A 27,230-nucleotide genomic window follows, 5' to 3' on the forward strand; every position below is an offset into this window, starting at 1 on the left:
TGCCAGTGCGGATGGAGGCCGAGCCAAAGTGTCTCGGGCAATTTGGATTGAGCGCATGCCAAGTCTGCCAAGCCCTGCCGGGAGCCTGGAGCCCAGGTGGGTGTTGTGAGCTGGCTCTGGCCTGTAAGCTGGTCAGATGGGAGGATCTGGCAGTGGGGTGACAAGGCAGGAGCAGTCCGAGCATTGGTGATCTCACTCTAGGCAGGGCCCTGATTTGCCCTGATTTCTGAGCCCTGAGTGTCCAAGCAGATAATGGTTCTCTCTTGTCTGCGGACGAAGAACATTCAATACCTCCTTGTACTTTGTGCTAAATCCTGCAAAGTCCTGTCGAGAGCACCCTATTGTTGCTGCTGTTTAAAGCATCTGCCTGGATTGGCAGCTCTGCCCAAATCCAGGTCTTCTAAAAGCTGTGCCTCTGTGGCACCCCTGGAAGACCCTGAGGCCAAAGGGGCAAAGCACCTATCCTTACAGGTCACTTTTGGGGACTCCAGGAACTGTTCCAGCTCTCATAATGCCACTGCAAGCCCCACTCCCATCCCCAACTCAAGCCCCTCAACCATTTGGATGTGTCTACAGTCCTCAGGGTCATCTCCTCAGTGCCAGGAGAAAGACAGATCCCCTGCCACAGCACTGGTGGTGGAGAGCAATGCTGCAGACCTTTTCTGCTGGGCTGGGTCTGGGAGGGGAGGGGAGGAGGTGGCTGCAGGGGCCTCTCTGCCAGAAAACCTCTTCTCTTCATTCAGTCCCTCTTTTGATCTTCCCTGTTTGTCTGAACTTTTGTCCATAAGAACTTTTGAACAAGTGGAAATATTTGAGAACTCTTCAGAAAGTAGCAATCAATAATAGAACTTAGTGACTGATAGGATATGGGAGCTGTCTTAGGTTGCTAGAGCTGCTGTAACCCAGTCCCACAAACTGGGTGAATCAAACAACTATATTGTCACCCAATTCCGGAGGTGGGGAGTCTGAGATCCAGGTGTTGGCAGGGTTGGCTCCTTCTGAGAGCTTTATCCTTGGCATTTATTTATTTATTTATTTAATTTATTTACTTATTTATATTTTTGTTATTTCTCACCCAAGGATATTTTTCCATTGATTTTGAGAGAGAGAGAGAGAGAGAGAGAGAGAGAGAGAGAGAGAGAGGAGAGAGAGAATTGTTGACGTGAGAGAAACACATCCATTGGTTGCCTCCCGCATGCACCCTGACCAGGGCCTGGGATCAAGCCTGCAACTGAAGTATGTGCCTTTGACCAGAATTGAACCTGGGACCCTTCAGTCTGTGGACTGGCCGACACTCTATCCACTGAGCCAAAACGGCTAGGGCTATCCTTGGCTTTTAGATGGCTGTCTTCTCACTGTGTCCTTACATAGTCATCCCTCTGTGCATGTCTGTGTCCTGATCTCCTCTTATTATAAGGACACCAGTCAGGTTGGATTACAGCCCACCTCAATGACCTTATTTTACCTTAATCACCTCTTAAAAAATCCTATCTCCAAATACAGGCACATTCTGAGGTCCTGGGGGTTAGGACTTCAACATACAAATTTAAAAGGGGACACAATTCAGCCCAAAACAGTGCATAGCTCTGATTTTCCTTATTTCTCTCTCTCTCTCTCTCTCTCTCTTTTTTTTTTAAAAGCAATGAATGGTTTTATATGCTTTTAAAAACAGAATATAGGAGGAGAATTTGGTTGTACTATATTATACATTTGAAAGATAGTTTGACATTTTCCTTTAGATGTCTAATATCCATTACTTGGCTGTCATAGCAAGGTAGTTGTCTCAGTCTGCTGGGGCTGCCATAACAAAGTACCCCAGCTGGTGGCTCAAACAACAGAAGTGTATTGTCTCCCAGTTCTGGAAGTGGGCCATCTCAGATAAAACCTGCCTGTAAAGCCCCAGGAGACAGATTATGGAATGTTCCAGACACCAGAGGTATCTCAAGACAAGTCAGCCTCCTCCTGGAAGGATGGCTGGTCAGGCAGGCGTGATGGTTCTCACAGTGCTGCTTTCCTCAGATTCTGCAATCACCAAATATCTAGTCCCCACCAGGCAGCGTCCAGGTGAGCTGCTGGCCAGTCCTGGGCAGCTTTCCTCTCTGACCTGACCCAGTCAGGCCCTGAATGGCCCAGGCAGCCATCATCAGTCCCCCAAGCCTAGTTCCTATCTGCCTGGCTATTCCCTTCAAGAATCCCAGCCCTGTTTGGCCGGTGTTGCTCAGTGGTTGAGCATCGACCCATGAACCAAGAGGTCACTGATTCAATTCCCAGTCAGGGCTTGTGCCCGAGTTGCAGGCTCAGTCCCCAGTAGGGGATGTGCAAAAGGCAGCCGATCAATGATTCTCTTTCATCATTTCCCTCAATCTCTCTCTCTCTCTCTCTCTCTCTCTCTCTCTCTCTCTCTCTCTCTCTCTGAAATCAATAAAAAACATTTTAAAAAAGAATTGAAAAGAATCCAAGTCCCATGGGGAACAGTGACTCACCATACCCTGGGTCTTGCAGCACCTCAGAAGAAGCTGGTGTATGGCAGAGTGGGACAGAAGAATATCACAGCCTTGTTCCCAGACATGGTCCTATTGAGGCCACTCCCTTCACGAAGTCCCATCGCCCTAACTGGCACAATTCCTATTTCACCTATGGCACAGAAGCCTGTTCTGTCCCCTTTAGCTCAAGTCTGAAGGTCAGCTCCTCATCTCATGCATCAGGCTAACCAGGAGGAACACCCCTGTCTTAGGTGTCAAACCCTTTACTGACTTCAAGGAAGGCTGAAAGTTTGGGAGGGGAATTGCCACACAAGGATGCCCACAGACTGTGTCCTCAGGGCTCTCCAGCTGTCTCTTTCCTTCCATTGGAATTCCAATCTTGCTCCAGACCCCAGACCTGCCTGGATGTCCCAAAGGCCCCTCAGCTCCAGTGTCCACATCCACCTCCCCAACATACACACTGCTCACACATTGAAGGTTCCCTCCCTCCATGCACCCTGGGCCTACTTTCTTGGGTTAATCTAGTTTTTCTTGCTGTAGGATAATTGCTGCCCACTTTATGAACTGAGCTCATTTGGATACCTTCTCCCAGAGACACTGACTGGCCTGAGGGCTGCCAGGCCTGGCTGCTTCCCTGTCACAGCACACTGTTCAAGCCTCCTTGGCGCTTTGCCTCACCCAACCAGGGCAGGACCTGCAGTCTGTGCCCCAGCATGCTGCCTGGTAGAGTACCTGGGAAGCAGTGAGTAAGAGCACAGCCTCTAGCACAAGGCAAAACCCTGGCATTGCCCCTTACTAGCTGTGTGACCTTGAGGAAGTGACTTTACCTCTCTGTGCCTCAGTTTCTTCATGTGTAAAATATGGAGCTGTGAAAGCTACCCCCCAAGGCTGTCCCAAATACTAAATAGGATAAAGCTTGTAAAGTCCTTTGTGTAGTTCCTGGGTGCTGGTATTCTCAGACGCTGCCCACTAGAGACTTGCTAATCTGCAAGTCCCTTCTTCAAATAACGAAAGGTGCTAATATCTCCACCTACTGGCTGCTGAGGAAAATGCACTGTGGGCTCTGGAGAAGGAGGTACAGGTATCCTTGGGGTTTTCCAAAGTTCGCCTTCTGCGACTTTACCTTGCAAAAGAGCCAAAAGACCTACCTTAGTATCTGTTTTGCTAACCAAAAGAAATCTGAAGAGAATTTTGCTTTTAGAAGGAAAAAAGGCAAAAAGCAAAATTAACATTCAGCTCATTGCCTCTTCTTTTTATACCATTTCAGCTTCTGAAAGGTTTTACAGGAACACTCTACTTTCAGATAGCTGGTGAAACCTGTACTCCCTTCCCTGCCTCTCTCTCTTTTTTAGCTGATGAGTTTCACACTCTTTGGCACAGGCCACTGTCAGTCGTGTTCCCACGGGCAGCTGGGGCTGCACTGGATAAGTGTTCCTGGCCTTCAGCAGCTCTTAGCTAGGCTGGGAACTTCAGCTTGGACTAGAGCCATCTGTGGTTGAGGGTCTGGGGAGGTGGTGGGGCTTGTCTGGGGCTGCAGGCGAGGAGAGGTTGGAAAGCTCTTGTATGAATTTGCTCTGGCTGCCCTGACAAGGTGTTAGAAAGTGAGTGGATTGAACAACAGATTTATCCTCAGAGTTCGGGAGACTAGAAATCCTAATACAAGGTGTGGATAGGCCTGTATGCTCCCTCCAGAGGCTCTGGGGGAGATTTGTTCTAGAATATTCTCTTAGGGTGTTGTCAGTAATCCTTGGCGCTTCCTAGCATGCAGGTGCATCACTCCAATATCTGCCTCTGCCTTTACATGGCTATCTTTCCTTTGTGTTCCTGTGTCTAAATGTCCCCTTTTTATAAAGACACCAGTCATATTGAGTTAGGACCCACCCTAGTGGAGCATCACTTCATCTTAACTACTTACATCTGCAATGACCCATTTCCAAATTGGGTCACAGATAACAAGGGTTAGGACTTCAACACATCTCTTGGGGGCACACAATGCAACCCATAACAGCCTCTCTAGAAGGGCTCCCATTTGACCTAGGTCTTTAAGAAGCAATTGCTCAGGGGGATGACGAAGGAGAAAGAAGGTGTTGAAGGAGAGATGCCAGCTTGGGCAGGATGAGGCAACACTTTCTTCCTATTCTCTCTCTGGCATAACAAGAAACACCAGTGAGAAAATATTTTTGACTTGCCTGTGACATCCCTAAGTGGAGCGTGTCCCTGCTCTCTGGTACCACGTGCCTTAGATGGGGCAAAGTAGGGCAGCGGTCAGGGGCTTTATGCTGTCATCATCATTGCCATGGGAGGAGACAGAGATCAGAGCTGTCTTCTCCTGGGCCCCTCCTGGTTTTCATGAGGGTAGAGGCCCTGTCCTTGGTGGCCCTGCCATTTCACTCTGGTTATCGCCATTGTCCCCAGGAAGGACACAGATGAACAACCCACTGACCCTGAGCTGGCCCTCCATGGACTCTCAGTCTAGGTTGGAACCAGATGCCAGGATCAATACCCAGGGTCCCCCACTTCCCTGTCTTCACCTGACTCCTCCAATCCCTCCTCTTCCTGGGGACCCTGGAGTGGCCTTTCTAAAGTGGCAGTCTGATTATGTCAAGCCCCTCACTCCCCTCATTTCCTTTGTTGCACCATATATGACCTCAGAATTTAAGATATTTGCCAGCTTCCACCTCCCTCTTTCCCATCTCCCTCCTGCTGGGCTAGGGGCTTCACCAGGGCAGGCATGAGGCTCACCCCCATCTGTACCCCAGTGCCCAGGGGCAACCTAAGGAAGGAGTGGACCTGAACAGGTGTGATTTGGGGTGAAGGGTACCTCACAAATCCAGAGAATTCTAGGTTATCTCCAGCCCTGGCCATCACTATGGCCCGAGGCTGCTGGGTGTCAGGCCCCCCCAAAAATACATTGGACTTGAAGGGATGTGTGCCGTCACCTGGGGACCTGGCTCTGAGCACAGGAACCCTCAAAGGGGACCAGTGAGCACTGAAAATGTCTGACCCTCTACGGATTCACAGGCCTGGTCACTTCCTTTCATTTCTCAGTCTCCACTATCCCTCTCCCACTAGCTCTCACTTTAAATTTGGTTTGTAGGTTTCCTAGGCATCTTATTAATCTCAGTTCACATTAGCTCATGAACTCAGAATTCCTACTGGCCTCACACAGTCTCTTTGGACACTCTGGTCAGGCCACAGGCAGGGTTCATTGTAGCAGCTACAGATGGGGTGTTGGGGCTGGGTGCTTCTATTTCCACCCAAATGGCCCCTCTCTGTGCCTGAAGGGGGCTGGACTTGAAGGTGGAAGACTGGTAAAGGGGTCCTTCACTTCCCTTCCTCTGGGGCCTGGATATCAGTGGACCAAGCTCAGCTGCAGCACCAAGAAGATTTGAGGCAAAACAGGAACCAGGGGGTGGGGGGAGGCAATGGGTCTAGGTGTCCAACTGCACTAGCCAGGAGGCTGCTGAGGGAGAACGCCCTTGGATGCCCAGAACAGATGGGGAGACTTTTCTTACCAGCAACTCTATGGCTCTCTCCTTTGGCTACAGTGCAAGAGGTGAGGAAATTGTCCGCCTGCAGATCATGACACCGGGGGCAGGACTCCGCCTGGTGGCCCCAGACCTGGAAGGAATGAGGTACGGGGACCCTGCTGTTGTCTGGGCTCCTTCCACACCATTTTAGAGATGGGGCCAGAAGAACCAGCAGGCAAATGATGAGGCCTGGAGTCTGGTTGGTGGGAGACATGGTCGACCTGGGTTCTCTGCCCCCATCTCATTCTTTTACTCCACAACTATTGGGGAGCAAGCACTTGGTCTGTGGGAGGCCAGGCTCCACTCTGGGGACCCAGCAGAGTCCCAGAAGACCCCCTGGATGAAGGTGCTGACTGTTTGCCTGGTGGGGGAAGCAGATGTAGACATGAACCAGCTGTGGTGTCTCAGCCCTGCTGAGCCCTGAACACCAGACAGGCCAGGTGTGCTTGGTGGGGACACAGAGTCTGCGAAGCGCCATGAGGTCACTGGAGCAGTTGCACTGCCTGTGTGAGGGGAGCCACGGGAATGGGGTGGAGTTCCTGGGTCAACCTTGACAGCCCATGATGCCACCATGCCCAGTGCTGGGGAGGACGAGGGACAGGGGCCACAACTAGCAGAAAGCACAATAGGCCCAGCCCCTGCCCTGGGGGAGTGGGCAAATGGACAGTTAACAGGCAGGGAAAATTTTGGGGTTTGGGGTCTGGGCAAGAGGAGATCTGATGAGGAAGGGGCTACTTCTCCCTGGAGGGGCAGGCCAAGGGAGAGATGACTCCCTGCCTCTCTGCAACTCTCTCTCTCTCTCTCTCTCTCTCTCTCTCTCTCTCTCTCCCTCTCTCTCATTTAGCTATTTACCCAACTAGTGATTATTGAGCCCCTGCTGAACATCTGGCCCAATGCCAGGGCCTGGGAGGCAGCCGTGATGTATATGGAAGGGACCCTGCCTTATAAAGCCTGGAGTCTGGGGAGGGAGGCCAGAGTGTTTGCCCAAGATAATCCCTGAGGCACTGGGAACTCTGAGCAGGGGTTTCTCACAAGCATGGGTATGGGGGTGGTTAGAGAAGGCTTCCAGGAGGAAGTGACATCAAAGATGAGTCCTCATAAATCTCTAGGTCCCTTTACTCTCCTCCTTAACTCCTCCTCTACAGCTCTGCCCCAGTCAGAAACTAAGTCCTGTCCATTCTATTTTTAAAAAATATGTATTGATTTCAGAGAAGAAGGGTTAGGGAGACAGGGATAAAAACATCACTGATGAGAGAGAGTCATCCATCGGCTGCCTGCATGCCCCCCACCAGGGATCAAGCCCACAACCCAGGCATATACCATGACTAGGAATGAAACCGTGACCTCCTCTTTCATAAGTGGCCACTCAACCACTGAGCCATGCTGGCCGAGCCTGTACATTCTATTTTTGAGATATTCCTGTCCTTACTGTCCTCCCCTGGACGCAGGCCTCCACCATCACTCACCCAGCTATCTGCAACCGTCTTTTAGGGCCTTGTCTTCAGCCCCTCCTCCACATCTCTAACTGAGCAACATTCCTAAAGGCAATAATAGTCATGCTAGCCCACTGGAGAAAACCCTACAATGGGGTTCCCCATTTAGGTTCTGCAGCCTGAATTTGATACCTTGCCTGGCCTTCCCTTCACCCTCTTCACAAGCTCCCCTCATGGTCTCCCTCCCTGGGCCATCCACTTCAGTCTCTCAGGCTCTTCCCCTTGTGCCTCCAGCATTATTCCTCTGTGCAGGCTGTAGACTCTGTCTGGGATGCCCTTTCTCCTCTGCATTTTTCAGTCCCATCTCAGATGTCCCCCCCTCTGGGGCACCTGCCTCCTTGCATTTCATTCTGAGGCAGCATCTGTGAGGGGCTTTCCCCACTGAGCTCTCACAGTGCTGTGTTCATATCTCCACCAGAGAATTTTCCACACAGTTGTCCTCTCATGGATCAGTTTTCCCCAAGAACCCTGAGCACCTGGAGGGCAGCAACTTCATTTTCTTTGGGCTCCAACACAGGGCATGGCCCAGGACAGGAATGCAGACCTGTTTGTTACTGGAATGATGGAGAATCAACCACTGTGACAATGTCTTTAATAAGGCAACTCTGGAAGCTACTTCATTGGTTTTTCGAAGGTGACCAGTCTCTGAGAAACAGGAGCAAAGTGACCCCTAGAAATGCAGGAGGTAGCCAGGCTGCCTCCAAAGAATCCATAAGGCCTCTGACACCTGGTCTGGGAGTGGGCAAGCTACAACAGCCCATTAAGAGTTCCTGTCCCACTTTGCAGCAGGAGAATCAAGTTAGAAAAAGGAAAGCTAGAATTCTGCAAGCCCTGCCTTGCCCCTTCCCCAAGTAGGTGCAGTCAGTATGTCCATTTTACAGGTGAGGAAAGAGATCCTGAAGGGTCACACAGTGAAGGACACCCACCCAGGCTACCTGGCTCCCATCCTGCACCTTTTGCTCCACAACTCACTATATTAGTGAGAACCAAGGGAAAGGGTGATATAAATACTTAGTATTTTTTAGTGAGATTATTTGTAGGCATCCACATGCATATTACTAGGAGGAATTTGAGAGTTTGTTGCTGAGGTTCGGAAGAGAAGTCAAGGCTCAAGATATTTCCATATTACTCCGTATATGCAGACATATGAGAGCTGATTATAATGGGGCTCAATGTTGATGTCTACATGGGTTACAATATCAAAGGAATCAAGGAGAGAGGGGCCGGTAAGCTGAGCACAGACCATAGTGTGGAGGAGGTAGCTGGCTGGTCATCCCTCCTGAAGGCAGCTGGGGGACAGTAGTCAGGTCTGGCCAGGTTCAGTGTTAGCTGCCAGAGGTCCAGTGGGGGTATGGGTCAGGAACACAGAGGAGAGGTGGAAACAAGCAAAGGGAGGCAGTTGATGCCATGGGAGCAGAGGAGGTGGCCAAGGTGTCGGAGCATGCCAATGGAGATGAACACTGGGAACACCAATGTTTAAAGGTCCAAAGAGAAAAAGGCAAAGGAGACTTGGAAGGTATGGCAAAGGAGGTAGAGTGTCACAGAATCATGATGGATGGACAGGGGAGAGAAAGTGAAAATGTCCCACTGGGTCAGTTGTCCTGAATGACAGTAATAACAGGAGTATCTCTATTGGTTTTGGCACAATGGAGCTCCCTGATGACTTCAGAGAGAAAAGAAAGAGGTTGAATTAGGAGGTTAGGATCAGTCTTACACCACAGATGATTATAGTCTAGGACTCTGAAGTCACACTGCTTGGGTTCAATTCCTGGCTCTTCCCCTTATTACCTGCGGAACTTAGGATAATTCACTCAGGCTCTCTGTGCCTCATTCTGCTCATCTGGAAAATGGACATGGATAATAACAGTGCCTCTCTCCTGGGGTCAATGTGGAGAGTTAATGCATACAGAGTCATGGTCTAGCCCTCAATCAAAAGTAGTTATTAGTAATGAGATTTTGAGAATGGCCAATCCTCCAATATCAGGTTTTAAGTTCCTTGGAAACAGCTGGCATTTAGAGATGAAGTAACTGCCTCCACTTGAGTGTGGGTGGCTTCTGGGTGGTTAATTTATGTTTCTTTCCTCTATAGGTCTTCCCCAGACTCCAAAGACAGGGAAGCCCTCAGCCCCAGAGAGCCCAAGAGAGATTTGGTTGGTGAGGCCTTTAAGGGACCCAATCCAGATTCTGAAAGGTAACTTAGTGGAGGGACATAGAGACCATGTGGCCGCCAGTCCAAGGTCCATGGTTGGAGCTGGGACTAGGACTGTCCTACTCACTGTGTTCACTGTTAATATCTGTGGGAAGAATGAATGAAGGACTACATGAGGCTTGGAGAGGGGAAGGCCTATCAGGAAACAAGTTGCACAGGAAGACAAACTTCAGGCCAGGCCACCCCCACTCCACACTTGGCCCAACCTCACTGTGCTTTTACTCCACTGAAAGCATCCCTGCCAATGGCCAGGACAAGCAAGGCCGCCAGGATGTCATTATGGGATAGTCAGTGACCAAAGGATGTATGGGCCCCAGCAAAGCATCTAGCAGGGACTTCCAGAATGACCTGTGCACAAAGGAGGCAATGATGGGAGGTGGAGGCATGGTGAGGAATGATCAGTCCAGAAGGGATGAGTACAGAGGGGATAGTCCTACTACCATCCCACTGACCAGGGGAAGCCAGTTGTGGTGATCAGTAGCTGAGAGTTGGGCATATACTCAGCAGGTAGCTGGTGGCCAGTAGTGGATAAGAGCCCACCATCTTCTCAGTATGGAGGCCCATACCCTCAGCTGGGACTCAGCAATGGGAATGAGGGAAGGGGGCCCAGGATGGGTGGGGGAGATTTGTCTCTGCCTTGGAATCTATGGTTGAATTATAAGTGGCTCCAAATTTCTATGCCTTGTTCTGTTAACCACTGCCCACCCCCTCCCTACATGCATTGTGCCACCCTACTCCTGAGTTTGGCTCCACTCCTCCTCCCAGCCCAAAAGGTTTGGAAGAAAGGCAGGAATACTTGCTGATATTGATTTGTTTCAAGTTGGAGCTGTGCAGGATGGCATCCCAGGACCCAAGCTTCTGGTCCTTGAGACCCAGAATATTACTCTCAGGACATCTGAGTTAGATTAGATCAAAACCCAATCAGAGTCATCAAATGCTTCTCTTTCCACAACAGGTCAAGTGCACACTCAAGGGATGGCAACATGGGATCCAGAGCCACAGGCTCCCCACCTGAAGGCTTGGCTGGAGCAGACATCAGCTCTGGGAGAGGAGGGTGAGCTACCCAGGGGAGGCAGGTGGCCCAGAGTTGTTGATTCTCTCCTGTCCCTTATGACAGGCCAGGGTCAAGCAGCTAAAACTTCTTGAGCTGCTGGGGGTGGAGCACTGGTCATTTTCCTACTGCGTCTCCCATCTCCAACACTTCAGCCCCCACCACATCCTTTGTCCCTGGGATTTCCACTTCTGGGAATACCTATGCTTGAATATTACTCCTCCTCATCCCCTCTGCCACTGGCTCTCAAGCTCCTCCAAAGCAGGCACAAGGGCCCACTTACAACTGGAGGTCCAGCCATGCCTGGGTGGGCACTGGCTGGGTAGAATGAATGTGAAGAGAATTAGTGAAGGGACAAACTGATGAACGACCAAATGATGGATAAATCGATACCTTCTTGCTTATTGGCTAAGCTCTAAGAACAAACTAGAAGCTGCTTTCTCCCTTCCCTACCAAAAGACCCAAAGCCTCCTTTTCCTGCCCTACTCTCATCCCCTGGCCAGCTCTGCACTGAGCTTCAATGAGAGGAAAAGCAGCTTCCTCAGTGAGACTAGCTAGGAGACAAGCATGTCCAACTGGGCCCTAAGTTGTTGGACCTGGGGAGGGTCAGGGACCACTTTCTCGGGTGATTTGGGGAGTAACAAGGTCCCATCTGTTCCCAGGTAGCTCCAAATCAAGCATAAGTCACCCAAGTTGACAAAGGTTAGGTATGCAGATGTTGGAACCAATCGTTCAGCTCCAAGCTGTGCTAGAACCTTTATGGTTCAGGACAGATGTTCAGAGAGGATTGGCAAAGCCAGTATCTACAGAGAGCCTGACTGCATGCTGCTCACCAGCACCCTGCCCTAGGGCAGTCAGGCCTTGGAAGGCATCCCAAGGGGGAGCTTCTGCCTACTGTTTTCCCCACTTCTTTCTCAGCTGCCCCTGCTTCCCTAAGCCCATTGGGGGGCCCCTGCCTTCACTAACTTGAATAGTTTACAACTAATGTTTGGACCCAGAGTCCTGGCTTCCAAATCCAGGAGCCCAAGCCAACATGGGAAGGGGACAGCAGCTCCAACCTCTGACCACTGTGCCTCAGCAGGTACCAGGAAAGACCGCTAGGCTGTGACCTCAGTTCTCTGAGCTGGGACTGTGCAAGAGCACCTGCAGCCTGCATCATTGTGTGCTGGCTAGCAAGTCATGCAGATTGACTCAATTGGCTGGTGGCTATCATGGAAGATTCCCAGGCCAGCATGATTGGGTCTGGTTCTTGGCTGCTTCATTTTTGAATGTTCATCCATATCATCCTTCTTGTTTCCACACCCTCACAAACTCAACATTTTGCTTTCTGCTTTCAGTTTCTTTAAAATGAAGCCAAACCTCTACCTTTCAAAATAAGCTGGAGAATCTTCTAGATTTCTATTATTTTTAACCCAGTCTTTTACATTGTCTTACCTATATTGATTTTTAAGAAACTTGCTTTTACTGTCTTTCTAAAGAAAAGATTGTTTCTCATTAGTTTACTTACTAATTTAGTGATTATGGTTGCAAATACAACTGGCATGAACAGGTTTAGGAACAAATACCAGGAACTCTAAGTAAGTAAGTGTGCTACATAAATGAAGGGTGCAAGATTGTACAGGTGATAAGATGCCCTGTGAGCCGTGACTGCTTGGTGTACCGTGAGAGTCAGTTTGCCTAAAAGACAGAGAATGTGACCAACCTGTGGGAAGGCCGGGTTAAAGAGCACACACTCAATCTGTATCAAGTTTATGGATACAGATGGAATATAAGTGGCCACAGAGCCCCATATTAATAACAGGATCACTTTAGCACACCCTAGGGCCCAGGCATTATTCTAAGTACCTGGTATCTATTAACTCATTTTCTCTTCTCAGAAAATTTGTGAGGCAGACACAATTATTATCCCCATTTCATTGATGGTAAAACTAAGGCCCAAAGAGGTCAGATGATATATCCAAGGTCATACAGCTGGGAGGTAACAAAGCTGTGATTTGAATTTGGGCAAGATGCCTCCAGGGATACTTAACCATTAGGCTTCACTGTCCTGGTGGCAGGCAGCTGTGAGATATGAGTATTGTTCCCTGAACATCCATTTGAGCAACTCCTCAGTTCTCATCATCTGTCAGGGTCAGAAGCCACCCTCTCAGGAGAGAGTAGACAGACAGACACAAAATCCTGAACCCAAACTGAGCTTGACCTCCTTCCACAGGGTGTGCTCAGCTGCTGGCTTCATGCCTCTCCTGAATGATGATGATGTGCATGGAGCCAACTCTCATGGTCGCAAACCTGGACTAGTGGTCACCAGGTAAGGGGGGTGACTCTCTGGTGACCATTCCCATTGCCAGACACAGCCTTCAGGGTTCAGCCTCAACTCCAGTGCCCCAGAATACCCTTCACACTTCTTAACTCCATGCTACCTTCCTATCAGGTGATCACCACAGGAGATGGAAGGTAGGGAGGGTCCCTGACATGCAGGGACAGTGGGGGCGGGAGAACAAATGATAAGTCAGGATACCCAAACAGCCCAGCACCTACTCATAAGGACTCAAGGTGAGGTAGCAGAAGGGGTGCATCAGGAGGCGAAACTTGGAAGAGACCCTGATAGGAGGTCTCAGTGAACCTCTCCTGTAGGTACTGCAGCCTGGACCAGCAAGGAGGACCAGAGGGAGGAATCCCAGGGAGCATGTGGAGTGAGGCAGCTGGGGAGGGTGCATAGCCCCAGGGGCATGAAAGTACGATGGGAAGAGGCTGTGTCTTGCCAGGCTGTAGGCTTCTACACTGTTTCATCTACCAATCTTCCTTTTGCTGTGGGTGTGTGGTGCACTTAGCAAGGGACAATCTTTCTGGACTCCCAAGAGGTGTAGGTAAGACAAGGACACGGGAATCCAAAATCAGGAGACTTCCTCAGGGACCCCCACACTGGTCAGGGGTAGTGCTTTGTCTTGAACTCAGGTGCTAAGGCCACAGCCAGGGCTCACAGTGGCATCTGTGCCACACTAATGGCAGGACTGAGAGGCCACCCTTGACTGATAAATATAGGCATCACCTTTCCTGTGAGAAGGCAGCTGGGAAGGGAAAGGCCTAAGCCCCCAGTCTCCTTTGGTCTGAGGCCTCAGTGGGCCTGTGTGCTTCCTCCCTCAGCTCCGATGCTACTTTGGCTTCTTCTGTACCAGCTAACAGGAAGAGCGACAGCCCAGCAGACCTGGAGGACATGAAGGCAAATTTTAAGGGGTAAGGCACCAGCTAACAGAGCTGAGCTTTTGTGGTGGAGAAAGATAGCTTAGGTTTGCATTAGCCTTTGGATGGAAAATGAGGCTAGTGAGGTCTATGAGCTGGCCCAAGGCACATAGCAAAGGCTGAAGCCCTAGCTGAAATCCTCTGGCCTCTCCCTCTGGGTCTGTGGAGCCTTCTGCTACACTGAGTTGCCTTTAGCCAGGAAGTCCTCCATAATCAGAAAGTCACCCACTCTTTCAGTCAGCAACCACTTGGACAACAACTGCCCTGCACTGGAGGCTGAAGCACACAGACAAATCAGACATGGCTTATGGAGGGCAAAGCCTAGTCCAGACAGGAATATCTCATGCTGGAGCAGGGGAAGGGGAGCAGGCATGGTGGTTTCATGGGGAAAGTGGCCTCTGAGCTGAATCTTGAAAGATGAACAGGAGTCCTCTGAGCCAAGGGAACAGTGTATACAAAGGACTCCAATCAACCTGGTGTTTCCTGGACACTGTATGTAGCTGAGTGTGACTGGTGCTGAGAGATCTTGAAGGGGTAATGGTGAAACACGAGATTTCTTGAGGTAGGCCTGGGATGATTTGCCTTCAACACCAGATATTGTTAAAGATTGCATCAGTTACTTAACTTTTGGGCACCCACTTGGTACACAGCCCACTGTTCACAGTGTCACGTACAGCCCTCCCCACAATCCTGTGAGATTTCCCCCTAATTATAATGAAGAACAAAGGCTTAGAACCCAGGTCTCTGTGCCTCCTTGGAAGAACAGTGCTCTCAAAGAATTAGCCAGGGTGCTGAGATAGAGTGATGGCAATGAGGAGGGCTACTGCTTAGATGGGTAGAGAGATGGAGGTAACTCAGGGGAGCTCCTCTCAGGAGGAGAAGGAACTAACTCTAGGAAGAGAAAGGAGAAAAAAACTGCACATAGAAAACTACAAACCTAAAAACCCTGTAGTGGGAACGTGCACAGCATGTTCCGAAGCATAGAGTGGCTGGAGCCTGGCCAGTGAGGGGGTCCATAGATGGCGCAGGGCCTTGGTAAGCCATGATAAAGAGGTTGGATCTTATTTCAAGATTAAGCCAAAGAGGAACATGGTCCAATTTAGGTGTTTAAAAAGGTGGATGCATTTTTTGTACTTTCATGCCACATTGCAGTTACTTCTTTACTTTTGTGACCTCCAATGAAACTGGGATGCTGGGGGGTGGGGTAGGCAAGGGATCTCTAAGGTAGGAGGCCTTACTATGTAACTTTTTCTGTTGCAAACTTCACTGACAATTAATCGGGTGAAAACAATAACTGACACCTATAGTGAATGTGCTTTGTTAGTTGCTTTACAAACTTCCCAGCAACTCTGTGAAATGATAAGATGGGGAAACAGAAGCATAGAAAGTTTGTGATTTGTCCAAGGGCTTGCAAGTGGCAGAACTGAGTCCCAATGCAAGAGGCTCTAAGAAAATCCTCAGGGGGAAAAAAACTTTAAAAATCTAGTTTTTAAAATATTTCCTTTGGAGTCTATTCTCAAGGCCCAGAACCAGTAACTCTTAGCTGGTTAACGTGTTAACTATTCTGTATACATGATCTCACCTACTATTTCCAAAACATGGGTAAGAATCTGGCTTCTGATGTAGTTTAACAGTGGAAGAAACAGAGAACTCCTGTGAGGAGCAGAGCTAGGAACAGAGCTCAGATATGGCTAACTCTAAAGACCAGTCTGAGAACTACTTTCTTCTGATGTGTAAAACTTTGCAAAATCAATACAAACTTTCTTGAATACAGTGTTTCACAATTCTGACTGCACTTGAAAATCACTCAGGCAGTGTTTTATATTTATTTATTTATGTATTTATCCTCACCTGAGGATATTTTTCCATTGATTTTTAGAGAGAGAGGGAAAGATAGAGAGAAATATCAATGTGAGACAAACACATGGATCGGTTGCCTCCTGCACAAGCCCTGACCAGGGCCCAGGCCGGGAAGGAGCCTGCAACTGAGGTACATGCCCTTGACCAGAATCAAACCCGGAACCCTTTCGTCTGCAGGCTGACGCTCTATCCACTAGGGCTCACTCAGGAAGTGTTTTTAAAAATAAAAAGATAAAGCTTCCTGAGCTCTACACAGAGATTAGATTTTAATTGTTCTGGGGTGGGACTCCATCATCAATCTTTTTTAAAGCTTCCAGTTTTTTCTCATGTCCAGTCTAGGTGAGAACCATTGTTGTAGGGCAATGGTTGTGAACCAGGGGCATCTCCCCAAACCTCCCTACCCCCTAGGAGTCGCTTCGCAGCGTCTGCAGATTCTGTCGATTCTCACAGCTGGCAAGAGGGTGATACTGGCAAATAGTGGGTGGACACCAGGGATGCTGTCCAAAGTCCTACAATGCACAGGGCAGCCCACACACAGTTATCCAATACAAAAAGTCAATAGTGGTGAAGCTGACAACGGTTTTAGAGTTTTCACGATCTCTATGTGGGGCCAGGAGATTCTGTATTGGGAAGAAAAAAGGGTGGACACAGAGAGAAGCTAAGAGTCTTCCAAGGGTCTAGGCAGGGAGTGCAGAAGATGTGAGTATGGGTGTGCTTTTGCATTTTGCATTAGGCATGCATGAGACCTTCCTATGTGAGCCTGCACCTGTGCCTGCGCCACACAACCCCCCGCCCCCCCCCCCCCCGCGTGCAAGCCTGCGCCTGCGGGCCCCGCCCCTCCACCCACCTATGAGCCTGTTTGCGCCTGCGTTTGCACCTGCCCCCAGTTTGCGTGCACACGCCTGCTCTTTAACCCCAGCAACTATGCGTGCGCCTGCTCCTGGAGTGCATACCTACCCCTGCCATGCATTCCCTTGCGCCTGCGCCTACGCCTGCGCCTGCTTGTCTTCCCCCCCCCCACCCCCCTCCACCCGCCCCTACATGCCTGAGTTTGCGCCTGCGCCCAGCGAGCAGGCATGCGCCTTCACCCCCAGTGACCATGCGTGCGCCTGCGACTGCGCCCAACGAGCTTGCGTGTTTGCGCCCAAGTCTGGCGTGGGTGCATGCGTGCGTGCCTGCAGTGCGTGCGCCTGCACCTAGAGAGCATGCGCCTGTGTCCAGCGTGAGACCATCCTATGTGCGCATGTGTGTGCGTGCCCTGCGCTCCAGCGTGTACAGAGCGCCTGCGTGCGTGCGTGCGTGCGTGCGTGCCTGCCTGCCGTGCGTGCGCCTGCGCCTAGAGAGCATGCGCCTGTGTCCAGCGTGAGACCATCCTATGTGCGCATGTGTGTGCGTGCCCTAAGCTCCTGCGTGCACAGAGCGCGTGCGTGCGTGCGTGCGCATGTGCTTGGAGTGTCCACCACTTCCCAGCGTTTGTAAGCCTGCGCGGGCCGCCATTTCCTGCAGTGGCAAGTTCTGGTCTCAGTGCATATTGGGAAAGGCAATTGTCCACAAAGCGAAATGGCTGCCCAGGGCCAGAGTGGCCTCCCGGGTGCTTCTCTCTTGCGGCCATGCCCGCGCTGGCCGCCAGATGGCGTGCGAGGATCATAGATGGGTCTGGTCTTCTTGGTTTCCCACTGCCCTCTCCCCGCTCTGGCCTGGTGAACCCAGCTTCCTGATGTCCTTGGTGTTGAAGCCCCTTCTACTGCCGCAGTCCGTATGGAGGTGGGAGAGAAGAAGGGAGGTGGGTGCCCGCGAGGAGCCAAAAGGGGCTCCTGTGGCCTGATCCCATTTCGCAGGGTGCCCTGGAGTCAGTCATCCGTGACACTGGACCCTAGTCTTCAGAGCTGTCCGGGGACAGGGACTGTGGGCATGCGGGGAGGGCAGCTGAACCATTCACCCTGCAAGGGACGCCCGGGTGGACCAACCTGCTCTGGGCCCTGGGATTCCTTAGGTAGGGCCTCAGTTTCTAAGAGTTTGGTGAGGAAGGCTGATGGGATGGGCGGGGAGATCCTGCAGGGCAGTGGAATTGTACAAAACTTGAGGAATTCTGCTCTAGTCTAACTTTGGCCCTGCTTCATCACACGTACAGAAAGAGGTGATATGGCACAGTGATTAAGAGCATGGACTCCTGTGCTTGGTATTTAATCTAAGCTCTGTCACTCTGTGGCCTTGGGTATCTTTCTCATCAACTCTGTGCTCCAGTTTCCTCACCTTCAGAATAGGCATAATGATAGTTCCTATCACACAGGGTTGTTGTGAGGGTTAAATGGGTTTGAATGTGTAAAGCATTTACTGCCACAAAGTTTATTAAAACTTAAAGCTAAATAAATCAGCCCCCAAAAGAATATTTCCTTCCATTGTAATTATTAAAGAACACTCAGAAAGTTGGCCTCTGCTGCCCTTTATTGGCATGATTTCACTTAATACAGAGTAGCTCATATTCCCCCGACTGAGCTTTTAAAAAATATTTTATTGGTTTTTTAGATAGAAAGGAGGGGAGAGATAGAGGGAAACATCAATGATGAGAGAATCATCAATCAGCTGCCTCCTGCATGCCTCATACTGGAAATCAAGCCTATAACTCGGGCATATGCCCTGACAGGGTATCAAACTGTCAACCTTTTGGTGCACTGGATATGTCCATCCAACTGAGGAACACTGGCCAGGGCCCCACTAAACTTTTATTTTGGGGATTTACATCTAAAAATAAGCTATTTTCCTCTTTGTTATGTTGCAATCTGGGCATTTCAGGTTTATGATATTTCTGCATGAAGAACAAACAGGTGAACTTTAAGCTAAGCACATTTATTCACTGTGGACAACTGTTGTTAACCTGTCGCAGAGTCTATTGGAGGTAGTACAATAGTGGAAAGGGGTCTTCTCTTCTATGCAGAGAGTGTTACTGTGTCAAAAATTGGCAGTATCTGTATTAGACTACTAGATCTTTGATCTAGTTACAGCCAGAAGTATTACCTTGCCTATCTCTAAACGCTTGACTTGCAGATAATTCATTATGGGCCTGGAAGACCTCTAGGCTATCACATTGCTCAGCAAGGCTTCCTGTGACATTTTTACTAAGATTTTCTTTTTATGGGCTATACCTCCTGTAACTGTAGTGACTCCTCTCTGAGGCTAAGGGTGAAGGAGCCTTATTCATCCACTTGTCCCTGTGTTACAGTAGACCCTCAAATTGCTCTTTGCAGAGAATCTTGGCTTTATTCACAAACTTGGTGAGGACAACCTCTATTACCATAATTCTACAGAGGATGTGCGATAGAACAGGACTTTGATTAAATCCATGGTAAAGCTAGCTCAGGGCTCCCAGAGTTAGGAGACAAATCTTTAGGTTTTCCAAGTTTATCTTTAGCTCAAGCATGTTTGTCACAGACAAAGGTGAAGTGGATGTATCACGAAATCCCGTTGGCTAAAAGATTAGCATTATGTAAGCAGACCATTTTTGATATCTGGCTGGGCTACAGCAGACCATCAGTAGAAGCAGCATAGAAAGGCACAGTATTCACTTGCCTGCAGATCTTCCAGGTACAGCTGGAGGTGGTGTTTGGTTTGTCCCTGCTGTAGTACTTTGGTTCCCTCCACCTGAGGCTGAAGAGTCCCTTTGCTTTCAGGGCATACTCTTTAAAAAGTATGGTCATTGCTCCCCTGTCATTCTAGCTTGAAGGCAGGGACCCTGCCTACTATGGGACTAACTTTCATAAATAAAGAGTCCTAGGGCTGTAGGTAGCTAGTGGCATTGCTTTTTGTCTTCAGGTAGCCCCACCATCAGTTGAAGGCAGACTGCTAATTTTGGGAGGTTTGAATTCAGAGCGAGCCAGAATCAAGGTGATGGTGAGCTACATTTTCATTTTATGGAATGCTGGGCTCATGCTCTTAATAACCTGACTTAGTCTTTGCCTTTGGCCTAGTGGGCATATGACATTTTTGGCACTGGAGGCCACCAGATAGCAGCACCATCACTCAGGATAGAGATTCTGGAGGAGGCATCAGCTGAGAAAACAAATCCCTTGGAAGCACCTTAGGATGGGGATGGTTATGGAAGGTGCAAGTGTTGGTGTGATGTGAGGCCAGGGAAGAAGGAAGACCTCCCAAAGAGCTCAATGTTTGGGACAGCTGAATTAAGGGTTGGCAAAAGCATAAAAGGCTCAGGCTTCACCTAGTAGACATGGGGATGGCCTTTGTAGGAAGGGAGTACTGGTGCTGGGGTCCTCCTGAGGAGGAGACAGTCTTCTCCCCAATATGGAGGCCATGCTGGGCTCCCCTCATCCCCACTCTCAAGGAGAGAAGCCTGCTATGTCCACAGAAGGTGACATCAGTGTGTAGGGTAAGCAAAGACTAGTCCCACAATATTTACTCCATAAGGGCACTCATTATTTTTTTCAGCTCCTTGGCTGGTTTTGAGGAGAAGAATGTGGTCATCGAGCTGGGAGAGTCCTGGCAGGAGAAGCCTGCAGTCCCCAGAGGTGGCCACAGAGACCCAGCTGCACCTACCCAGCAGCCTGAAGATCCCAGCACTCCAGAGCATCAGAGCAGTCCCAGAAGACCCCAGAAGTTTATGGACTTGAAGACCCAGGCAAGCAGGTAAGGGTAATGCTATGCTGGTCTACTTCCTGCCCAAGCTGGAATTTTGTCAGACTCCATGACCCAGGTGTAGCCTGCTTTTACCCCATGTTCATGCCAGTGCCTGGTATATCACACACTCAGATGCTCACCCTTGTGCCCATTGTGGAGTTAGAATGGTGACTCCCTGGGCATGGAGCTGTGTCAGGGGTCTTCCTGTGGTGCATGGAGCTGGGATGAGGCCTTTTGTGGGAGCAGGTATCTGTCCTCAGAGATAAGAAGCCCTGGCTAATACTTAACATGTGGACTATCGGTAGAAGCAGCATAGAGAGGCACAGTATACATGCACTTTAGGTTGGGAGTCCAAAGTAGGGTGAAGGCTATTTGTGTGTTGACAGGGGGACGGTAGTGAGTGAGAGAAAGCAACAGGGTGAAGCAGTGAGAGTGCGAGAAAGAGAGCATTAATAAGCAGGCATTAGAGAGGGTGACAGTGGCATTGAGGGTGGCAGTGGGATTGTGATTGGTGATGTGTTGGTGTGTGTCAGTGAGAGGACAAGTATGACTGTGACTGGAGGTGACCATGTGGTATGGGTTGAAGTGTTCAAATCAATGCTCTCCTGACAGCATCTGAAATGCTGGCTCCTACACCTCATAACCTATACAGCTTACGAAAATGTTGACAGATTGTTAAGATGCAGCGAGCTTGTATTGCTTGGAGATTTCAGAAAGAGCAATTGAAAGCTTGTACCATTTCCAAACCAAGCAAATGGTTTCTCACCAAGACAAATGCTAGAAGGGGAGAGCTGAGACTCTTTCAACCCCAGGAGACAGTAGATGGTACTTGTGGCTTCTCTTGCAGGGATAAAATAAAAATGTTCATCCATCCTCGTGGTACTGGGGTTCTTACTATAACATAGAGTCCATAGTTAGTGAGATAGGAAGCTATTTTTATGGCCATACTATTCTATTAAATAAAAGATTTTCTTATTTAAGAATATCCAACTTGTTTTTTACTCCTTTTCTTGTCCTTGACCCCAGTAGGAGCCCAGACCAAAGTTACTGATCAAACACCTTTGAACTTCCTGCCACATCATTTGGCTTCCTACACCACTTAGTGTTCCCATTAGTGAGAGGGGGTGCAAAAAGTGCAAGCTTTAGATGAAGGAGGAGACAATTGGGTTTCTCTTTTGGTTGGGTGGGGGATTGTCAGGAGGGGTTTTCTTTGCAGGTGGCATGAGGTTGGAGCTAGAAGATTTTACCTGATATACATGCTGTGAAGGAAAGACAGAGTCAGGGTGGTGGCAGTGGAAGAAGGGTTAATTGGTGGCTTGGTGGGAAGTGCTGAGGGGGGATGAGCAGGCACCTATTCCTAGGCTAAGTAGTGTGACTCACCTTCTGATGCCCCTGGGGCCACAGATAGCTTTCAGGAGAGCGAGATGACTGAGATGACAGACCAGAGCAGCCGTGATTTGTAGGAAGATTCCTTCCTCCTGCCATGTGTGGCATCACGCCGGGGGGTATAAAGCAAGATGATTCAGACCAGTTAGGAAACATCTGCTCAGCCAAGGGAGAGGTGATGAGGCCATAAGTCTTGTTGCTCTGTTAAGGGAAAAGGTGAGAGAAAATGGTAGCAAGAGGCTGTTCCAAAAATTTCATAGTTTGGCAACTTGGTGGATGGTGTGGGCCCCCAACCATGACAGGAACTAGCTAAGGGCCTACTACAAGGTTGTGGGGGTGTTGTGCAAATGGCACTTGAGCCATGTTGAATATGAACTGCCTGTAAGGAATCCAGGCAACAATGTCCGATAGGCTATGGGTAAACAGGCCTGAAATTGAGTGAAGATTAGACCTGGGGCTAGACAGTGAACGAGGATGCCTGGAAAATGAGATTACCTGGAGGGGGTAGAATGTCATTTCTCTGGAATTTTGTTTATTCTGCTGGTCTTTCTTCCTCCTGTTCTCTTGGGAAGGAGTGGCTTATTTGGTTGTCAATTTGGGGATTGCAGGGACCAAGCTTGGCCCCTAATTCTCTGTCTTTGGAAACAGATGACTTTAGATGTACAGCCCAGAAGGTTTCTTTAAATTCTCTGCTTCTCTCCACAAGCATCTGTGGCCAGTGGTCTTTCCAGGCCCTTGGCTGGATGAGTAAGTCCCTGTGGTTCAGGAATGCAAGGGGAGTCATCCTTTTGGCTCTACATGTAAAGCCATTTGCTTCACCAGCTGACATTTATCTCCATTTTCTGCTTTTCTTTTGTCTCAGAAAGAAAAAAAAATGGGGGATAATAATTATTGGCCTTCTAAAACTCTAATCAAATATATGTAAAAAGAAGAAAGGTTTAAAAAAAAAGAAAAAACAAGAGAGAAAGGCAGATGGATCAGAATTCTGGAAAATAATATTGAAGGGCCTTCTAGAGGAAGAGGAGCTGAGGAAAAAGACAATTTTGGATAAATGGAAGAAACTAGAAAGAGTACAGTCATGAAAACCAAGCAAGACTGAGCTAACTTTCCTGTGTGCTGTAGACCTTGAGATAGGCCCACCAGGTTTAGCAACATAGAATTTATAGCTGCCTTAAGGAGGACATGTTGGAAGAGTAAAAGGTTATGGTTGGATTATGGTCGATTGAGAAGGGAGTGGTCAGTGAGGAGATGGAGTGCAGTTGGTACAGGTGTACAACTCTTTCTAAAATGTTGGTTATGGTCTGGCCAGTGTGGTTCAGTGGTTAAGCACTGACCTATGAACCAAGAGGTCACCGGTTCAATTCCTGGTCAGGGCACATGCCCAGGTTGTGGGCTCAGTCCCTAGTGTGTGGTGGGCAGGAGACAGCCAATCAATGATTCTCTCTCATCATTGATGTTTCTATCTCTCCCTCTCCCTTCCTCTCTGAAATCAATAAAAATATATTTAAAAATATACTTAAAAAATAAAATAAAATATTGGCTGTGAAGTGAGGGATGAGGAAATAGTGAGTAGATAAACAGCTACAGAATGAAGCTTATGTGCCCAGGGGAGGAAATACCTGCCAGATGAGGTGAGTTTGCAGTTCAAAGAGAGAGTGAGCAAACTTGAAGGTGAAGGGTCACTGAAGTCAGGGTGTGGCAGGTTCTAGAGCCTTGAGCAGGAAAGAGAGGGCTGTATCTCCGAAACAGGAGGGAAGGTTGAGTGCAGATGTAGGTCAGAAGGCAGGGGAAGGAATGAGCAGAGTAATGTGAGCAACTTGATTTGTTCTGTGAATTAATGAACCACACATTCCACAATTAAACCAAATTTTACTTAGTTACTAGCTCCTGCCAATCCATATACTGCACTAGGGATACAGAAAAATAAGACTTGATCCCTGCCCTTTAGGAGGTCACAGCCCTTGACAGTGGTAAGTTCTTACCTGTGGGTATGGATACGGCACTATGGCAGCATACTAGAAGGACCATGTGACTTGGCTGTTCTCACAGAATCAGAGGCTTCACCGAGGTGATGGTAGATGTTCCTCTTGAAAACGTTTTCAAGAAGTTGAAGGGAAGGGTCCAGGAGTAAGAAGAATCTCCTATGCTAGATGGAAGACAGGTAACAGTGTGACATCTGTGGGGAGTGCCCTGTGGTTTGATATGGCTGCAGTTTATGATGAGGAAGCAGTGGGGGAGATGATGTTAGCTGGATAGTATTCAGATAAGAGTTAACCTAGCAAGCCTCAGACTGCTCTCCTTAGAAAGGCCTGCTTGCAAGGTGACCCATTGGCTGACCTCTGGGAACTTGAAAAGGTAGACAGTTCTTTACACGCATATGAACCTTTTCCTAAATGATAAGAGATCAGGCTAATGACGTAGATCGCCTGTACAAACAATGTGCTTTATGCTGAATCTCTGATTGCCTTCTGGGAGTTGGGAATTTGGGTAGGTGTCAGGCAGAAGGTGCCTATATGACCAGCCCTTAATAAAAACCTACAGCTGTGACTAAGAACACGGGCTTTTCATTTTGCTAATTATGTTTGGTATCCTTTTGCAGTAGTACATCTTGGTCTTGAGGACAACTATATGCTGAATCCCGGAGTCCTCCTAGAGAATCACTGACTCTGGGGGTGGACTTAGGGAAACTGACACAGCATATCAATCTAATAAATGACAAAGACCACATGATCACAGACATATGGGCAAGGTCATATCCTTATGCCATAACAAGGACTTAGACTTTCTCCAAAGGACAAAGAGGAGCCAGTAAGTTGTCTTTTTAAACTGTAAAATACACATAACAGAATTTACCATCTTAACCATTTTAAGTGTACAGTTCAGTGGCATTAAAATTTAATTTAGGAAAGACTAAGCATTATTTTTTTGGGGGGTGATTGGACAATGCATTCCATGCAATTTATAGAATATTAAATAAACCTATTATTTTTAACACCTCTCATTACAAAGCAAAAGAACAAATAAACCTTTGGGTACTCTGGGAAATCAGTTTTAGATGTAAAAGATAATCTCACATTTGGTATAGGGAATGCAAAATGTCAAATGTTATCAGGAGGTCTGGACATTTGATTAAATAAGATTATGGGATAGTGAGAAATAATACTTAATTCTCTATTGAATCAAAGTGACAAAAAAATTCAAGTAAACATAGGCAGTAACATGACTGTAAAGATTCTTAGTTCCTTTAAAATGAAAAGGCCTTTTAAAAATAATTGAAGACATGATGTAGTCAGCATAGAGGATAGGACATTTGTTTGGCAAGACATAAAAACTTTGCCTTTTAGACAGATTACTCAGAAAGAAATAAAGATCTTTTGTTAAGAGCAGACCAGCAAGCCAAGAAAGTTTTGGAGAGAAAGCCAGATTTTAGTTATGCATCAGTATAAGATTTGATACTAGAGCTCTTCTGAGAAAATCTTATAGTCTTATTAAATTTTAGTCCATTTTTTTAATATATTTTATTGATTTTTTACAGAGAGGAAGGGAGAGAGATAGAGAGTTAGAAACATCGATGAGAGAGAAACATCAATCAGCTGCCTCCTGCACATCCCCCACTGGGGAAGTGCCCGCAACCCAGGTACATGCCCTTGACTGGAATCGAACCTGGGACCTTTCAGTCCGCAGGCCGACGCTCTATCCACTGAGCCAAACCGGCTTTGGCAAAATTTTAGTCCATTTTGACAATGACAATTAAAATTTCTTTCCTGTGAACCTTTTGAAATTATAAAAATACCCATTTATATTTTGTCTTACATAGTTTTTGGAATCACTAGTTATTTTAATTTAGGACAAAACTATTCTCTTTTTCCTTAACAAAAACATATTTGCTCTTCTTGCATAGAGAGTTGTTCCTCTTTGCCATTATTACTTGTAGTAGTCTCATTTCTACATATTGATTATAATTTTTAACAATTAGTTACTTCTATTTTACCGAAAAAAAAACAAGGGGATAGATAATTTTGAACTGTCTGTTATATACAATATTTCTTAGCAGACTAGTAAAGCTTATGAATATATATCCCATAACATTTATAGTTATATACATTTTATAGTATATTTTCAGCATGGAAAAAATGAACACATTTATTAATAGATCTAAATACAACCTCTCTGTGCTGCAAAAAATATGTAAGCTTAAAAATAGGGTTAGTGTCAGTATTTTATGTTACTTAAAAATGATCTAGGTATTTAATGCATATTAATTTAATTTAGCATATGTCTAGGGTTTTAAATTACCAAAAAGATCTTGAAAACTGTCTTAAAAGTGATGTATTATAAAACATAATTACTGTTGAAATAAAGTTTTCAGAATAATGAGTTTGGTTAAAAGCAAATTTATATTTTTGTAATCTTAAACATCGAGTAGATATAATACTAGCTTATTCAAGCAGTAAACCTGTTTTTTGTTTAGGAAGAATATACTCAAGTAGAATAAAAAAATATTATTGTGTTAGCTATAACATTTATAACTCACAAGACATAGCTGGGGTTTTTTATTATTATTATTAAACTAACAAAATTAAACTCGTCTTGTTTGGCAGAGATTTACCTAACCTTTGAACTTTAATTTTTTAAACATTTGGGATAGTTCTTATAAAAATGCTTTATTTTTTTTCATTTCAAATATTTAGAAATTGTTTCTGTAATTTATGGGAGTTTTAGGAATATTTAATTTATATAAGTGCTCATTTATCTCTAAGTCATTTGGAATAAAGCATAAGGGATTTTCTTAAGCTAATTTGGTAATACTATCTAGAGTCAAGAAAATATTACACATATATAACATACATATATACAGAAACACATAAACAAAAAGGAATAGAGATCTTATGGCTTTAATTCTAAATTTCCAGCCATGAGTCAGGTATAAACACAGAAATACAAAATGCACTGATTTATATAAGGGTTCATTCTTGTCTTTGTCTCACTTTATATTTTTATCCTAATTGTGTTTCTGGGAGATGGTACAAGTTGAGGTTACCTGCTCAATATGAATAGTAAAGCTTCCTTGCCGAACCGGTTTGGCTCAGTGGATAGAGCATCGGCCTGTGGACAGAAGGGTCCCAGGTTCGATTCCGGTCAAGGGCATGTACCTTGGTTGCGGGCACATCCCCAATGGGGGGCATGCAGGAGGCAGCTGATCGATCTCTCTCATCGATGTTTCTAACTCTCTATCCCTCTCCCTTCTTCTCTGTGGAAAATCAATAAAATATATTTTTTAAAAAAATAGTAAAGCTTCCTACTAATATTTGTAGAGGAGGCTTTTAAGATTTCTTTTTGCCCTGAAAT

At 47.3% G+C, this 27,230-nt stretch overlaps 1 protein-coding gene across 1 annotated transcript in view; it reads left to right on the top strand.

Annotated features, from left to right (window-relative positions):
- ZNF185 (zinc finger protein 185 with LIM domain) overlaps positions 1 to 27,230 on the top strand; it is a gene marked incomplete at its 5' end in the record, with an annotated part of 50,638 nt that overhangs the window by 8,628 nt on the left and 14,780 nt on the right. Inside the window, 7 exons of the mRNA XM_081081736.1 lie at positions 7 to 96; positions 6,032 to 6,118; positions 9,596 to 9,697; positions 10,671 to 10,769; positions 12,979 to 13,074; positions 13,911 to 14,000; positions 20,307 to 20,504. Coding sequence (XP_080937862.1) covers positions 7 to 96; positions 6,032 to 6,118; positions 9,596 to 9,697; positions 10,671 to 10,769; positions 12,979 to 13,074; positions 13,911 to 14,000; positions 20,307 to 20,504 — 762 coding nt within the window. The remainder of the gene's footprint in view (positions 1 to 6; positions 97 to 6,031; positions 6,119 to 9,595; positions 9,698 to 10,670; positions 10,770 to 12,978; positions 13,075 to 13,910; positions 14,001 to 20,306; positions 20,505 to 27,230) is intronic.

This window comes from Myotis nattereri (genome assembly GCF_964212035.1).
Source record: "Myotis nattereri genome assembly, chromosome: X".
In the NCBI taxonomy this organism is placed as follows: Eukaryota; Metazoa; Chordata; class Mammalia; order Chiroptera; family Vespertilionidae; genus Myotis; species Myotis nattereri.